The sequence below is a fragment of the Lipotes vexillifer genome, unplaced genomic scaffold (assembly GCF_000442215.2).
Source record: "Lipotes vexillifer unplaced genomic scaffold, Lipotes_vexillifer_v1.1 scaffold147, whole genome shotgun sequence".
NCBI classification, from domain to species: Eukaryota; Metazoa; Chordata; class Mammalia; order Artiodactyla; family Lipotidae; genus Lipotes; species Lipotes vexillifer.
Genome location: NW_006778796.1, coordinates 3,080,267 through 3,098,521, shown reverse-complemented (window position 1 = coordinate 3,098,521; position 18,255 = coordinate 3,080,267). Strand labels below are relative to the sequence as shown.

Genomic DNA, 18,255 nt, shown 5'->3' with positions numbered 1-18,255 from the left:
GGGAAAGAGGTTTTTTTCTCTTATGTAAATACAGGCTGTCCTTTTTTATTTAAGTAGTGAATAAGACCACTTACAGGTATGTTTTTCTTTGCAGTTGAGAATGTAAGTGCACTTTTGGAGTCTAGGTTAAAGTTTTAAAGTTTAATTTCAGCTTACATAAAGGAGCTTAAGTTTGGAAAACATAGGATTTTTTTTCCTTCACAATTCAGGCCTATTATTTCCAACATTCTTAAATAAAATGGTCTTCGAAGTCCCCTTGAACTGGCAGAACATCCTAAAGGAGTCAATAATTCTGTTTCTTAAATCTAAGCCTAGGCATGTAATTTATTTTATGATGTTTTCTTTTGGGATTAGAGATTTAATTGAAATTTCTTTATTTCTCTTCTGAAACTAAAAATGTTTTCACAAGATTAATAAAATCCTCCACTCCTGGTTACCTTCCCCACCATTTTCCCATCCCAAGAAAATGAAAAAATAAAAACAAAAAACAAAAACGATACACATCTTAGGCTCCTTGGAGAAGACATGCTCACATTTAAATAGAGACACACATCCTATCTTCAGTGTGTTGTCAAGCACACAGCACTCAGAAGATTCTAGTTGAGTTGACTGGAATGCATGTCATATGTAGAACACAAAGAGAAGGGGGATGAACAGCCCAGGAAGAGAAAATTCAGAGAGACATGAGCGCTGCCTCTAGAAACTGGGAGGGAAACAGGATTAAACTGACTCTATAGGGCCCCCAAGGAGTGGGATGTTAGGGAGACAGATCTTGCCCCAACGGAAGGAAGACATTTCTAATAGAGTTGTCAGAGATACAAGGGATGCCGAGGCACGAAAAGAGCAGCCTATCACTGGAAGTTATCGAGCCTGGGATGGGTGACAACTTGACAGGGATGTTGGAGGGAAGATCCAAATGTTGGAGGAGAATGGGAAACTTAAGGGCCTTTCAACACTGAGAATCAATGAGGAAAATTTAATCACCAGCAAACACAGACATCTGGGACAGCCTATGCATTTCTTATTTCCAAAGTGTTATGGGAGCTGTAGGAGGGTCTGTTTCTAAGAAGATGTGATGTCAGTATAGAATTTAAGCACATTGAACATTTCACTTCCCCAGCCCATGGTCCAATTAAAACACCAAGGCCCTGGGAATGAACCAGAGGAGAATATATCCAAGACATAACAGAGTTAGTATCATATTCTACACTTAGTAACATATAGGTATTGGGCACATACTATGTGCTAAGTACTGTGGACAGAGAGAGGAAATCCTACAAGGACCTACTGTATAACACAGGGAACTATACTCAATATTTTGCAATAACCTATAAGGTTATTATAGAATTATATTATATTTATTATATTATTATAATATTATAATATTTATTATAATATAAATATATTATATTTATTATATTATAGAATCTGAAAAAAAACAGATACATATGTATGTAAAACTGAATCACTGTGCTGTACACCTGAAACTGACACGGTATTGTAAATCAACTATATTTCAATAAAAAAATACTTACAGTAAAAAAAAATAAAAGGGGGGGGAAATCTTTTCCCAATTATCCCAGGTAATTACCTGCACTCTACTTAACACTCTTATAATCTCTCTATGTTATATTTTAAGTCTTTGTATGTACCTGTCTTCCACTTCAGAAGTACTTAAAGATGGGACAATCCTTTAGCCATCTTTGCACCACCTGCCATTAGCACAGTAAAACACAAGAAACAGTAAAATATCAGGCTCCCAAGGTGGGTGTTGAGAAAGAAAACAAGCTCATTTTTCCAACAGGTTGTTTTCTCTGAACTGAGCTTTAAAAATAGTCTAGCTTCCTCCCCTTATTTACATTGTTCAACGTGCTTTTGCTTGACTTTAGATTCAAGGATATTATGAGAACATAAGACACAAAGAAGGGCAAAGTTATTAAGATTTCTTGAGAGCTCAAAGAAGGGAATTCCTAACATTTCAGAAAATTAGGGCTCTGGTTTCATCTGAGCTGAGTCTTTTCTGTCCATGAAGCCCCATGCCACATTGGTCTAATTGCCATCACCATTCCAGGGAACTGTGTCTGTGGGGACTTCCACAGATTTCAATCAATCGTCTTCCCCTTTCCAGTAGATGCTGTGGTGTCTGCTCTGTTCTCTAAAGCAATATACACTTCGGATGGTACTCAGTAAATTATAAATAATGGATAAACCTGCCTCCTGTCATTTTGATAGAAACAAGCAGCTTTCCAGGCTGTGAGTCAATCATGAGAAGGGTCACTACTTTCCCCACAGTTTCCCAGAGCACCCTGATATGTCAGCTACCGCAGAAAACTGGAAGTAGTTATCTGGGCTTTACAAGTCCAGATCATTCCCTAGCTCTTCCTAGACGTATTCAATCTGCTGAAAGTAAGCCATGGTTCTCCAGGTACCAAATCAGCCACCCTGGAAGATGTAATTCAAGTGGTTTGCACTGGGGAGGAGATTCTGATGAAATAAAATAGTAGCACAAGTTGATGCTACTAATTAGAGTCGTCTCTACGCTTATCCAGTCACACTCTCTCCTTACTTCTTTCCCAGACAGCACTAAACAAAAACAGTGGAAAATCAGACTCTGCTAATGGACTGTTTTCAACGTCAGATGTGACATGTTTCCTTTCTAACACATTTTTCTCTTGAGCTGATGCTTCTATCAAATTAAAGTTACCATCATCAGTAGGAAATTATGAAAGAGACACCTTCCATGCTAACACACTGTTACCCAGATTATTAGATGTAGAAGCTCTTTAATTCCTTAGAGTATAAGACAGAACTTTACATAATTCTCAGTGTCACTTTAAAAATGAATTAGAGGGCTTCCCTGGTGGCACAGTGGTTGAGAGTCCACCTGCCAATGCAGGGGACGCGCGGGTTCGTGCCCCGGTCTGGGAAGATCCCACGTGCCGCCGAGCGGCTGGGCCCGTGAGCCATGGCCGCTGAGCCTGCGTGTCCGGAGCTGGTGCTCCGCAACGGGAGAGGCCACAACAGTGAGAGGCCCACGTACCACAAAAAAATAAAAATAAAAAAATAAAAAAGAATTAGAAATGTTTTTCTTCCAAGGGAAAAGAAGCTAAGAGTCTAGGAATATCTTAGGACTATGGTTCTTAAAGCTGTCTAATTACCAGAATCAACTTCAGATTTTGCAAATTATACAGATGCCTGAATCCAATCCTAGACTTGACCTATTGAATCAGATCTTTAAAAGTGTACTTCAGGCCTCAAGATTTTTTTTTTTGGCAATGCCATGCAGCTTGCAGGATCTTAGTTCCCCAACCAGGGATCGAACCCGTGCCCTCGGCAGTTAAATCACAGAATCCTAGCCACTGGACAGCCAGGGAATTCCCTTTTGTCTTCTTTTTTTGGCTTTTTTTTTCCTTTTTTTTTTGGGCCTCAAGACTTTTTAAAAGCTCTAAGGGAAATTCCACTATGAACCCAGGTTTAAGAGCTACACTTCTAAAGTGTGAGGAATTTTTCCAAGGTCAGGCAACAAGCTGATTTTACAGTCCTATTAAGATATTTTATTGAGACTACTTTTAATAAATGCACAGTAAAAACCAAAAAAAACACACACATTTAAATTTGGTTTACATCAGGAGACTTAAATTTGGATTTTAATTGGAAATGTCAACCATGTTTAAAACTTCTGTTTAAAAGAATATTGTTTAAGACATGCAAAAAAATAAAGTTGGACACATCTTACACCATATACAAAAATTAACTCAAAATGGATCAAAGATCTAAACATAAGACCTAAAACTCTAAAACTCTTAGAAGAAAACACAGTTGGGGGAAAGCTTCATGACACTAGATATGGCAAGGATTTCCTGGATATAACACCAAAAACACAGGCAACAAAAATAAAAATAGGCAAATTGAACTACATCAAAAACCTCTGTGCATCAAAGAACACAACAGAATAAAAAGGCAACCTACAGAGTGGGAGAAAATATTTACAAATTGTATATCTAATATGGGGTTAATATCCAGAATATATAAAGAACTCCTACAACTCAACAACTAAAAGCAAATAACCAGATTTACAAATGGGCAAAGGATGTGAATAAAGAGCTCTTCAAAGATGCCATAGAAATGGCCAACAAGCATATTAAAAGATGCTTAACATCATAATCATTAAGGAAATGCAAATCAGAACTTCAATGAGATATCACCTCACACTCATTAGGATAGATACTATCTGCCCCACAAATAAAATCACAACAGTAAATAACAAGAGGTAGAGGTATTAGAACCCTGTGCCCTGTTGGTGGGAATGTAAAACGGTGCAGGCACATTGGAAAACAATATGACATTTTCTCAAAAATTAAAAATAGAATGACCATAGACACAGTGATTCTACTTATGGACATATATCCAAAAAAATTGAAAGCAGGATCTTCAAAAGATATTTGCACATCCATGTTCAGAGCAGCACTATTCACAATAGCCAAGAGGCAGAAGCAACCCAAGTATCCACTAATGGATGACTGGATAAGCGAAACGTGGTATACATGTACAATAGAATATTATTCAGTCTTAGAGGAAAGGAAATTTAGCATGTGCTACAACATAGATGAACCTTGAAAACATTAGGCTAAGTGAAATAAGTCAATCACAAAAAGACAAATACTGTATGAGTTTACTTATTTGAAGTATTTAGTCAAATTCATAGGGACAAAGTAGAATGGTGGTTGCCAAGGGCTGGGGGGAAGGGGAAATTTGTTGTTTAATGGCTATAGAGTTTCAGATTTGCAAAATGAAAAAAAGCCTGGAGACTGGTTGCCCAACAATGTGAATATACTTAACATTACTGAACTGTACACTTAGAAATGATTAAGATGGTAAATGCTGTGTTGTGTTTTTTTAACCACAGTTTTTAAAAAAGATATAATTAAGGAAATTTGCTGTAAAGTGAATTTTGGTTAAGTGATTTTTAACGTCATACTACCCACCATTGTGAAATCCAGAAGATTTCATCTAAATAAATAATCAGAATGTAGTTAAAGCAAAATATATGAAATAAATCTGACAAACATTACAAAAGCATAAAAAATGGGAGTCGTAACTTTCTGATAGCAAACTACTCAACATATCAATAATAATACCAAAGTTTTATAGGTGATACATTTATAAGTAGATATATCATGTAATGTTAAATGTGTTAAGATATGGCTGTACATTTCAAATTGTTGTGACTGAGAATCTGCAGCCATATATCTTCTCAAGAGTTTTATAATCAAAATGTAATCTCTCTTTTTTACGGAGAATGAGGAGGAACAATTTACCATATATTTAGCTTTTCTCTAGGAAACATCAGACTAGCTTCTCTGGGTAATTCTAGACTAGCCTGTTACTATATTTTGCATGGGGAGGAACCAAAGAGCATATAAAGCACATGTAGGAAACATTCAGCTCAAGTTTAGAGATGAAAGTTTTCTCTAAAGAGTTCTGTGATATTAAGTTGGCAGATGACTCAGGTATCAACAAATTAGCAGATTGTGCGTACGCTAAACAGACAAATAATTTGCCTATTTATTTTACACTGTAGCTGATATCCAATTTACCCATTGATACCGTAGTCTGTTTTGAGCCTGATAAAGGACAGCTCACTGTCCAATAAAGGCTGCAACCTCTGTGATTGGAAATGACTAACAGACATGACAGAGAGCCCCAGTTCTCTGTATTCCAACAGTAAGTTCCTTCTTGGAGTAAATCTGTAACTCAACAAACTTCCTTAAATCCAGAATTGAACTTGTATAAAAATTATTAAGCTGTGAATTGAACTTCTGTAAAAACTATTAATCTCTTAAGTATGTATACAAACAAAAATGTGGAAAAAATTTGTACAGATATGATAGTAGAGCAGTTTGTACTTTTTAAACTTGCGTCAGTGGTGCAGTAAACAGTATATCATTTATTGAATGCTTACTCTGTATTCATTTTCTCATTTTAGCTCACTATCACCATGTAATGGAGCGGTTCTTATTCCATTAAAAGCCAGGGAAAGAAAAGCTTGAGAAGAGTACATACGTTACCCCAAATAACCCAGCTCAGATGTATTAAGGGTCTGGATTTGAAGACCATTCTCTTGACTCCAAAGCCTTTTGCTCTTAACTTTTGAGCACTACGCTTTCTCCCAGTTTTAGTACACTCACCTTCACTAACCCAATTGAATGGTAGAAGAAAAGTCCTGGGAACTTATCCTACATTTGGTGCATTTTTAGAAGACAAATCCTTTAATCTTCAGAGATGTGTCTATTACACCTTGAGGAGTATTGTGACATGATGAAAAATTAAGTATTTTATTTAAAAGTCTCTGATGTTGCAGATAAAATTCCAACTTACTTAAATATCCATTATTTTGTATAATGGAATATCTTCCTCAAAAGCATTATAATCATTGAGAGGTATTGAAAGCATTGTGAAATTTAATTATGTTGGTCTTTCCTTAGCATTGATTTTTTAAACTAAATGATAATAATAAAAAGAGGATAAATAAAAATTTTTATTGATGAGAAATGTCATGTAGGCATTAGAATTCTAGAGTTTAACATTTGGAAGGCACCTGAAAAATTATCATGTTCATTTCCACATTGCAAGCAGGGCATAAATTAAGCAAGAAAAATAGTCTATTCTCTTCCAAACAATTTCAGAAAATGAAATTTAAGATATACTTTCAATAATACATCCTGGGTTCTTTAAAATAGGCTTGTGTGGTCTAACTTAAGAACCATGCGCAGTTTCTAACTGCAGAGAAATCATTAGCGTAATCCTGGAAAATCAGTCTAGGATGTCCCATTAGTTTCTATCACATCATCTGCCCATTCAACGATTCACCTAATCAAGGTAAAGAACTGTTTAAAGGATTTCAGGATCCTGATCTAAAAGTGCTATTGTTTGAAATAATAATGCTCACAGTCACAGGTTCTTTGAAATCACACAAAGATATAAATTTTCTGATCCAAAGTGCTTCATGCTTTAGCTATTTTTACAATTTGATCTTAGGTGCTTGGAATTTCAAAAATTTCAGGCAGTCACCATATATATATATATGTTTTATCTCTAAATGGAACTGTGATAGGACTACAAACATGTCTGGGTTAATAAAGATGGTTTTAACAATTTAAAAGAGAGTCTGAACAAGTTGAAAAACGATTCTTACCTGAAATGTGTTAAGTGTCTCTGGATGTCAAGGTCTAGAATTGGAGTGGGTCTGGAGGATCCCAGTGGTGATCTATCTTGGCTCAAGAGGTCTTGAAATTCTTTACAAATTTGTCTAAAATAAAAGATTTAAAGTTGAACTCTTGAGACGGGGCTTTAATTTCATCCCATGATATTTTTCCAAAGGTTTGTTTTCTCTTTTAAAAGAGGACTAGATAAATACCACAAAGCAACCTCTGAAGTTCCATCTACAACATACAGATGAGGTTACAATGAGTTACAATAGCAACTATGCTCTCAAGTTGATCATGCTCTCAAGATGATCATGAAACCTTTCAAGTGAGTAACAGTCCATGAACATTGACAAAACCAATGTTCATTTTTAAGGTGAATATTCATAGATTAACCTCAGTATAAGGGAAAAATCTATACAACAAGATCACAATTAATAATTCCTTTAAAAAAAATTAAAATGTGATTCTGGGGGTGGGGTATAATGTCTATAAACAAGTTTAGATTAAGCTATAAGCTTATTTCAAAGCCATAATTCAAGTAGACTTTGGGAAATCCCTTTCCCCAATATTTCATTATAATTCAGACCCTTCTGGACTAAATTTGTGTTTTTAGTATTTGAAGTAAACAATCACCCAAATTTAGTCTACTAGCCTCATTTTGTCTCAGAAAAATGATTACATTGTGCTCCACGTAAGATAGTTTCTTGCAAAAAAGTATCAGCAAGGACATTTTTCTGCTGCTTTTCTTAATTTAAATGATTATGATTTCTGATCATTGGTTTCACATTACCATGATTGTTCGATAACAGTAAAGCCCTTGTGATACATAGTCCAAAAGATATAATTCTGAAGAAGCAAACATATGAAGGAACCGTGTTTGTGTGTTTTTTTTAACAACAAAACACTAGATTAATGCAGAAGCTGAAGAGTGAAGTAAAAAAGACTGCCGAGGAATTGCTCAAAAGAATCCATCAACTAAGTGAAACCACTCCATATTCAAGGCATAATATGATAGTGATTAGGTTTTTTGTCTGGATTTACAATGGGCAGTCACAAAATGTAATAATGTAGCCCTGACTATAATTACCTATGGAGCCAAAATCAAGTACAGAAGGGTCAAATTATTCCAAGTGAAAGTCACCGCATGGGCCCAGCCACTAAGTCCTCTCCAAAGCATTTGTGTCATTAAGCAAAAAACTACTACAAAGTGACAAAATATCTTGAAGCCCAAATAACGTACCATTGAGTTAAAATCAGAGGAGCCTTGTTTATTATAAGGTACCCCATGTTTATCGAATTCTTCTGGAGATCACTTGAGACTTTTTTTTTTTACAAGCAATGAGTCTCAGTTTTAATGCCAGTGTTCAAATGTCGTCATTTCACAGAATTTGCCTTACTCATTTTGAACAGAGGTGAAAGTTAAAGAGGGTCATAGGGAAAGGAAAAGCCGAACAACAAACAGATTAAGTCTCTACCTGCTCTAAATCAAACAGGATCCTCCATACCACCTGTTAATGTTTGGTTGAGTCTCAGATGTAGCATCTAAAGGCATGTTTTAACAGTGCATGTGTGTACTTCCACTGAAAATATTTTATCTGAACTTCTCACTTTTTCTGTTCTGAGTTAGACTCAGTTGGCTGACTTTCAGGTGTATTGCCTATTTTTAATTAACGAGTAGAACTTAAATTAAATGTTGATATTTGTTGGCATCAAATGATGGCATCAAATGATGACATTTGGTGGGGCATCGTTATCTGTTGCACTTTATGTTATTTAATAGAGTTAGATATATTATTATCTTTGTTTTTAAAAAATGTCTTAGTAAATTTTAAAATACAGACTCTTGCTATCACTTTTCAGACTAGCAATGTGAATTACTACGTGGTAGGTCATCAGTATGATGCATTATTACAAAGGAATATTGGAGTTGTTTAACGACTGGTCTCTTAATTTTCTATCAGATTAAAATGTATTAAAAATTTAAATGGAGGTTAAAACATTGTTTTAGTTCGTGTGTTATGATATGGGAATTTCTCGGATAATTGAATAAACTAATTTAAAGTTGGCAAATCAACTTCTTTACTGTTTAAACAACAGAGCAAGTTACAATAAACTTAACGTTGAGGAAGAAATGAGGAAAAGGCAAGTGTGGAAAAATTTAACTTATGCTAAGCAATTCAACTACTCCACACACGAAGCTGTATCAGGAGAAGTTTCAGAATTTTCAACCTTGATATTTGATTCTTCTGCTTAACTCACTGCCTTTGGACAGCCTCCAGACTTAAAAACAGATGACAATTTTGTAGATTTCCTTTAGGCAATTATCATCATCACATTATGACAGTTACAGAGTTATTATTTTGATGCTTAGTTTTATTCTTATTTAAATTTTTATTTATGAAGCTACAGTAAGAAATACTCTTATTTCTCCAAACAAAATGTCACATTATGAATTATGTAACACAAGATGATCTTCGATGAATCATAAATTCTAAGTTTATCACTTACGTCATTGGCCTTAAGGATATAATTTTTTAGCTGATGTCTGAATTTAAAGTTCTGTTTCTCCTTTTGACTATTAATGTTATGGTAAAAATTAAAACTCGCTAACTATTCCGCTTTACCCTAATGCAGATCAAGTGTTAATCATATTTAGTTCTAAATTCAATGAAGAGGTTTAAATGTGTTTTTCATAAATCAAATAAATGTTTTGTCCAGTACATTTTTAGATTTCAAAAACTGTCTAACTCAGTTTCTATTACTCCCCTTAAATAATTATCTAATTACACGAAAATGTTTGGTTAATCAACAAAGCACTGGGAATAAAGAGGAATTAGGAGGGTAACTGCACTTAATGAGCCTTTCTTACAATAGTATACTTGGCAATATAATTAAATACAACAGAATCTGTTATTCATAGAGGTAAAAAAGAAATATGTAAGCCATTGTGCCCATGCAGATCAGCAATTGGATCTCTCATCTAAAGAATTTTGAATTTTGTATATATTTTTGATACAATTGTCACAGTCTTGTGAACAAAGAAAGGTGAACTGATTAGAATGTAACGAATATCCATGTAGATTACTTAATTTCAACACTGAGCATTTTAATCGAAAACAGCCAATGCTTTACCATTGGAAAATTTAGAAACTACTCAGAACACATGTTGGATCCATTAATATGTTGCAGAAAGGCATTTATTCCCACACACCCCTTAATTTATTTACTTATATTGATGACTACTTGTATTGAGAATGTTTGCTATGACTGCATAGTCTCCGATTCTTCAATTCTTGTTTCACATGATCTAATAAGAAGATGGAATGGATATAAATAACCACAAAAACAAAACATTTAGTCTGTCTCCTAATTTCTAGATGTTTATAGCCTATTTACTCTTACTTAAAGTAAGGTAATTGGAATTAGTGAATTCAATTCTTGCTTGACATTTAATGGTCTGCAAATGTCCAGCTACGGGAAGAGGGATCAAAGAGAATTACATGTTCTTGAGATATTTCATGAAATCAAAGTTCAAAATATCACCTAAAATAATATACATTACTTAGATCCCATGTAAAAGGGACATACTACCACCTAGTTGAATCCGCTACTATAAAATAGACGTCTCCATACAACTTTGACAAATATGAAAGCACTTCTCCCAAGTTCTTCTAACATTTACTTCTGTGAAAACAAAATCTCAACATCAGTTTGAATGCACTGACTCCCAAACACTTAGACAGAGTGATGGGAATTCCCAAGAAAATGGGAGCTTATGTTTGGAAATTTAATGGTGGCCTTGCTGTGGATGGTGGGAGTGAACAGTTCGAGAACCTGGAGGAAGGAAGACAAGAAGGATTTCTCTGGATCAGGGGGTGAAAGTCTTAGAAAATGCATGATAAAACCACAACCGAGTAATTCTGAGTTAGGAAACATGAAGGTGTTTTCTCTTGGATAATTAGTATTTGGGGATAATAGTATCATTCAGAGGTATCACATGGGTATGCATGTTGGGAAATTTGTAAAATCCTACCAGCTAGAATGATATGCTTTGGGAACACCTAGGAGATACTACCTAACTTCTAGCACTGTCTATTTCTCCTGATCTGTAACAATTTGTTATAGTCTCCTGAGATTACATTAAGGATACAAACTAAAGAACTACCTGTACTTTCAGTTCCTTCTGGTAAAACTGAAATATGGAGGATGAAGACCCCTCTGGGTCAAAAACTGTTTGGAACAGGGAAAAAGTAGAAGCAAAGTAGAAGTGAAGACCACTCCCCGCCACCCGCCCCCCCCAGGGAGATAAACTGCACAAAAAATCTAGGTTTAGGTCTTTCTACTAGCAAGTGTTCAGCAGCTTCCCTAGCGCAAAGCTCCTCTCCAAATTTTAAATCCAAGTGTTATACCCCTTATAATGTTCTTTCTCTAACTCTTAGTCTTACTTCTGTCTTTCTGCTATTCCTTTCCCCTTTATCTCCTTGTTTTGTCTTTTCTCTTCTTTTGCCACCACCTTTCATTTCCCTTTTCTTTGGGGCAAGGTGAGAGAATTATCTAGTACTCTCATAAGAGCAATGAATAAATATATCTGAAACCCAAACAGTGACAGCCACAAGCAGCATAAACCCCAAATAATGGACTTTGACGTCTCTTGGGCAAGCCTGTTGGGTGGTAGGTATGCCATACAAAACCTTAAATTTGTAAGAAGATCTATGTTACTTGAGATGTAGTAGAAGGAGGAATATTTATTTTTGGTTTTGTGCACTTTGAGACATTTACATTTTAGCCAACATATCTTAAAGTCATTTTTAAAAATCAGTTTCTAAGAAGCAATGTTTCTAACACTATCTACCACATACTTTCCCTTTAAAAGTTTTCCCCAAATAAGAAACTAATTTATAAATGATAATTTAATCACCTGGGACTCTTAGTTCTAAAATCTGAATATAGAGTTAGGAAATTAAATAAGATTGTTAATGGTTTATCTGTAGCAATAACTTGTCTTGCAAAGAGAAGAGAGCAAGAATTAGCTACCACTTGAAAGATTTTCATCTAAATTTTTTTTTGTCCATGCAGCGCAGCATGTGGGATCTTAGCTCCCCGAGCAGGGATCGAACCCGCAACCCCTGCAGTGGAAGCATGGAGTCCCAACATGCACTGTTTTTAGAAGTCCTCTTCTAAATTTACTCTAATTTGAGTAGTACTTAAGGTTCTGCTGGGTTTTCACACAGTAAATGGTAGTTCTTTCATTAATTATCAAAGAACTTTCAAGTTTGAGGGAGTTTGAAGTTATCTTATGAAAGCTTCCCCTTTTCCACATCATTTCCCTCATTATTTTAATTCACATTTTAATTGAACTTTTTACAGTTTTCAGGAGCTTTCTCACACATTCTATCTTTTCTTTTTGACAATATCACTACAGGGCCTGGGGCAGTTCAGGGATTATTTGCTTAATTATATACAAGAAAAAATGGGGGCACTGATGCCAATCCTTGATCCCAGAGGTCTCTCTGTTACCTCTCATGCATCTGGGTCCTCAATTTTTCACATTCTCTGAGAACTTATAGTGTTTTAAGATCTTTCTCCTCATTTATTAAGGCACAGTGAGTGGCTTAGACCAAATTGCATAGCAACCAAGCAGCATATTTGCCTGGAATCTACATCTCCTAAACATGTTAGGCATTCCTACTATTCCGAAGAGGTTTTCTAAGAACTTTTGTCAGTGTCGGTGGTAGCTCCATCATTATACAGTTTGCAAATCTTGCTATGGGTGCAATGTTGGGGAAGTCCTTGTTTAATACATCTAGCTGCTGGTGTGTGAGACCCCCCTTAGAGACCAGGTGCTTTCTAAACTGTTTCCCTCATTCAAAGAAAATGAAAAAAAAAAAAAACAAAAACAGGATGAACACACACAGAGCCTTCCCCATTCTGCTTACTTGGTCGCTAGGATCATCTTTTTTCTTGCTGTCTGTTCTTTCTGTTCCATATGTTGTCTGGCAAGATGTTCTCCTACTGCTTTGGCTGGAAACTCTGTTTCACAAGTGTAGCCAAAATCTCTAGCCAAGTGTAACGCCTCCCCTGTTGGCAGACAATAAAAGTCAGTTTCTCACTAATGTCCAAATTCAACAAGAGGAACACCTTCTCTTTCCTCAAGCTTCATTCCTGGTTGTGGTCATGTGGATCATTTTTCCTATTCATTCTAAATAATCCAAGGGAAAGGAGCTTTGGGGGTGGGGTGGGGTTAAGAAACATGGAGAAACAGAAGCCACTTACCTGGCAGGGGTATGTGGGAAATTGAGGGGGAAAATCAGAAGCACAGTCTAGGAGTTTTGATTCCCCTGGAGGCTCTGACCATTAGACCAGATGGACATCTGAGATCTTACACATGAATGCCCTGGGGGAAAAGCTCTATGGGCATGTCATTTTGTTGCTGCCCAGCCTACAACCTATTCTCAATGTATCCTAAATATTCAGATATCTTTTCCAGGAGACCTATCAAAACACTGGCAAAAGGTCCACATAAATTTTCAAAGAAGTGGGAACACTTTGGAAAGGGAAATAATTGAATTATATCAATTTCACAACATTATGTTGCTAAAGAGATTATACTGCCTAATTATAGTACTAGCATTATCAGGCTTTATGGTGAGCCTCAGTACCTTTTAGTACTATGTACAGTACTTTTTCAGTACCTTATAAAAATACAGTGCTTCTTAAGTACAGTATAATGATAAATAACTTTTGTTCTTTCACAAAATCTGAAATAAATGGGGTAAAAATGACTTATTGGTAAGGCAAGATTTGGCCATGGACTCCAGTTTGGAAAACAACAGTATTTTTTTTTTTTTTTTGCAGTACGCGGGCCTCTCACTGTTGTGGCCTCTCCCGTTGCGGAGCACAGGCTCCGGAGACGCCGGCCCGGCGGCCATGGCTCATGGGCCCAGCCGCTCTGCGGTATGTGGGATCTTCCCAGACCGGGGCACGAACTCGTGTCCCCTGCATCGGCAGGCGGACTCTCAACCACTGCGCCACCAGGGAGACCCCAAACAACAGTATTTTTAAAGCTCAATCAAGCCAATACTTACTTGACCATTAAAACTTTAAAAAAGCAAAAAGCTCTCACTACATATATATTGAGCACCTACTTCATTCAAAGCAAAGTGCTAGGGAGGAGTAAAGGCAGATATAAAAGGGCACCAAAGATTGTCCCTGTTTCTAGGAAGATGACAGTCATATCAATGATAGTAGTCACAACAACAACAAATCCAGAAACACCTCAGTAGCACTTTATAAGTTATATTGGATCTACATAAGCATTATCTATAGTCTGTACGTGTTCATTGACATTATATTGATATTATATATCAATATATGTGTTGATATATAATATCAACACATATATATGTGTATATATATACATATATATATTTTTTTCCCCTCTACTGTTTGTGCAATAGTAGGAGAAGTGAAACAGTGCAAACAGGAGGATGGCAGCATGCCTCTTAAATTTTGTGTTAAAACCTGATTCTTGAGGATCTGGCCCATTTTATGCAAACCTCTCACCGTGTGGTAGTTTTTAAAACAGTTTGAATGGAACAGCTGCTATTTACATTTACACTGACAGCCAGATCCTTCCTTCCCTTAGCTCTGTTTACTGCTTTCTCCTGCTTGCGACGTAACATTGTTACTGGATGTATAGCGATGCTACATCAAAAGAAGTGGCAAGTGAAGACACTCTGATGTGTAGTTAAAATGTGTAGACCATGCCACAAAAGCTTTGTGTGTGAGGACCCAAGAATGAATTAATTAATGGATCCATGGAGTAAAAGACACATGATATTCAGGAACAATGACAAATCTACAGTTCAATCCTGTATCACAGATATCTTAGAGTCAACAGGTTTAAGAAAAACAGAAAATTTTGGAGCAGAAAAGCATGTGAATAAGACTCTAGGGGATTTGACTGATTTGTGAAAATAAAGAACTACGAGATTCTCTGCCTCTGTGGGGAGACAAAGTACCCACGTGAACAAGTAGGTGCAGTAATCTGGGGTGACAGAGTGATCCCTGGAGGGCTAGATCCCATATAGCAAACATGGCAGCTGTTGTCTCATTTCTGTGCACGATGAGGTGGGATGCCCCGTGGTGGTTGTTTTCCAGAGAGGATTTAAGCTCTTCCTTCATTTCAATGCACTGTGCCACCTGACAAACCAGTACCACCCCACCTCTGCTTCTTTACACCACTGGAGCAACACAGTAACTTTGGCAAATACGTCCATTGTACTTCATGTCATTCCAAAAATTACTGTTTTCGAAGTAGGATACATGGGGGATAGTTTGAGAGCTTGGACAGAATATTCTAAGTGCAAGGCTTTAGGCTCTCTATGCCAAGTAGTGACACCCCCTCCTTCCAAAAAAGGGGAAAATGCTAAGCATTTTTCAATAGTAACAGCAGCAGTTAATGACTCATGTTAAGGACCTCTCTCTCAAAAAACCAACACAAGCAAAGTTACAGAATACGGGAAAAGCATAAAAAGAGAATTTGCTCTTTTTCAGGGCATTCATTTTTCACACTCAAAAGGAAAAAGTAAAAAACTAAGGGTAAATATTAGGAAACACTTATATGGCAATTATTGTTGAAGCCCAGAAATGGAAAGTTAATGGAAAAAATGTTTTCTGAGGAAAGTGGATTGATCATTTTACTGAGATTCTGGGTTCCCACATTATTTTACCTGAAACAGGTCTAAATGCATTTTTAAAATAGAAATGAACACACCTAATTTCAACATTTTATCCGGTCATTAAGGATTTTTTTCTCCTTTTAGAATTATTGTATTTTAGAAGAAAATGTACTTTAGACAACTGTAAATCAATATCTAAAACTAATTTGTACTAAAGGATACTTTTACATTGTTATTCGCTAGACAATTCTCACCGTCACTAAATTCATTGCCTTAGAAAGAATTTAGGTTTAACTTCTTATCGTAATACCCAATATTATTAAATGAAAGCAACAATTCACATGTGTTAAATTCCAGTCACATATCTGTGATTTCAATTTTAATTACATGTATGGAAAATAGCACATTCAAATCTATCTCTGGGATTATTCTGAGAAGCACCTGTTAGATAGCAAATTTGAGAATATTTTCAAATCTGGATGAGATATTTAAAAAGTTATAAAAAAATATCAAGCTTCAGTAAACCCTAGAGCTGAAGGACAGGTTTAATGTACCTGTTACAGGCTTCCAGAAAGATTCTAAAAGGACTGCACTCTGTAACAGTATATATCATAGAATCTACACTATAGGTAAGTGCCTTAAATCCGGTAGCTTCCCTGTTTAACGAGGATTTTGTTTAAATACCAACACTTTGTTCCTCAAAGTGATAGTTTTGTTCCCCATTCCATACTCTGTGCTTAGTACAGTACCCAATTCATAATAGGTACTTAGTAGACATTTGTTAAATGGAAAAGCTTTCAAATATTTTATTGGTTAATTATAACAATAATCTTGCGAGGCACCCCTTCCAAAGAATATAAGTGAAAAACTAGAGCAAAAGAGAATTGCTAGAAAGAATGAAATATATAAAAAACCCGTTGGGTATATCATCGTATCAGTGGAGCCATTTAATAAAATAGATTATGCTTGAAGACAGTGTTTTTCAATCCTTGCTATTCCCATAACCTGGGAGTTTGTTTAATATGTGTGTATACAAGCATGTGTGCATACACACACTCACACACACACACACACACACACCAGGGTTTCACCCCCTGTCATTCAATCTCTGGAGCCAGGGCATCTGCATTTTTTGGAAGCTCCTGACCTTATCTCAAGCCAGGGTTGTCCTAAGGTGAAGGGAAAGCATTATGTGGGGATGAAATATACACCTTCCCCTAAAACAAGGATTCTGTGGCTTATATCAATAAAAAAGAAAACAGGGCTTCCCTGGTGGCGCAGTGGTTGAGAGTCCGCCTGCCAATGCAGGGGACACGGGTTCGTGCCCCGGTCTGGGAGGATCCCACACGCTGTGGAGCGGCTGGGCCCGTGAGCCATGGCCGCTGAGCCTGCGCGTCTGGAGCCTGTGCTCCGCAACGGGAGAGGCCACAACAGTAAGAGGCCCGCATACCGCAAAAAAAAACCAGTTACCATGGAGTTAATATTAAACTGTAAAGACCTCTGTCTATCTGGGTTCTTGCATACTGAGTTCTGCCTTATTTGGCTGATATAATACACACTCTAGAAACAAAAATGGCTATATGGTGGGGTAAAGGAGAGACACTGTTAGGGGAACAAAGTCATCAGTCGATTAAAAAAGTATATTTGTTTAAGGAGATTTAGTGTAAGATGAAACTTGCTTTTCATAACAGTAGGGGAAAATGGATTATCAATAAAAGATGTTGGGACAACTGGCTGGCCATCTGGGGAAAAAAAACAAGTAAAATTAGATCTATATCATACATCCAACAACAAAAAAAGTCCAGATGGATCAAAGATTTAAACATAAAATATAGATCCACAAAGTAATTAGAAGGTAACACGGGAGAAATATTTTATAATCTTGGGATAAAAAAGGACTTTCAAAATATTACAATAAAAATGAAAGGCCATGGAATAAAATATATGAGAAATATGATTATATCAATATAAAAAAGTTCTGCATGACATAGATCTGAACAAATAAGCAACCAAACAAAAAACTCATAATAGCAAACAGACAAACCAGAGCCAGGGGTGGAGAGGCTTTGCAACTCATATCAGAGGCACACAGCCCGTTTTCCTTATATACAATGAGCACTTACAAATGAATGAGAAAAATGTAAAAAATTACCCTATTGGTACAAAGTAAGTGAACAGACAAAAAAGCTCATAAAATTCTCCTAAGAATATACTCAACCTCCTTCATAATAGAGGTAGTTTATTTTTTTTTCCACTCAAATTAGCAAAGATCAAAAAATTGATAGCACCCTGCTTGGGCTAGAGTACAGGGAAGTTCTAGCATATCAATGCTTCTTTCCTTTTTTTTTTTTTTTTTTTTTTTTTTG

General features: G+C 36.2%; 1 protein-coding gene across 1 annotated transcript in view; it reads right to left on the bottom strand.

Annotated features, from left to right (window-relative positions):
* Positions 1-18,255, bottom strand: part of TFAP2D (transcription factor AP-2 delta) — a 56,321-nt gene that overhangs the window by 12,015 nt on the left and 26,051 nt on the right. Inside the window, exons 6-7 of the mRNA XM_007451918.1 lie at positions 13,145-13,286; positions 7,196-7,309 (exon numbers count right to left, since the gene is read on the bottom strand). Of these exons, the coding sequence (XP_007451980.1) occupies positions 7,196-7,309; positions 13,145-13,286 (256 nt within the window). The remainder of the gene's footprint in view (positions 1-7,195; positions 7,310-13,144; positions 13,287-18,255) is intronic.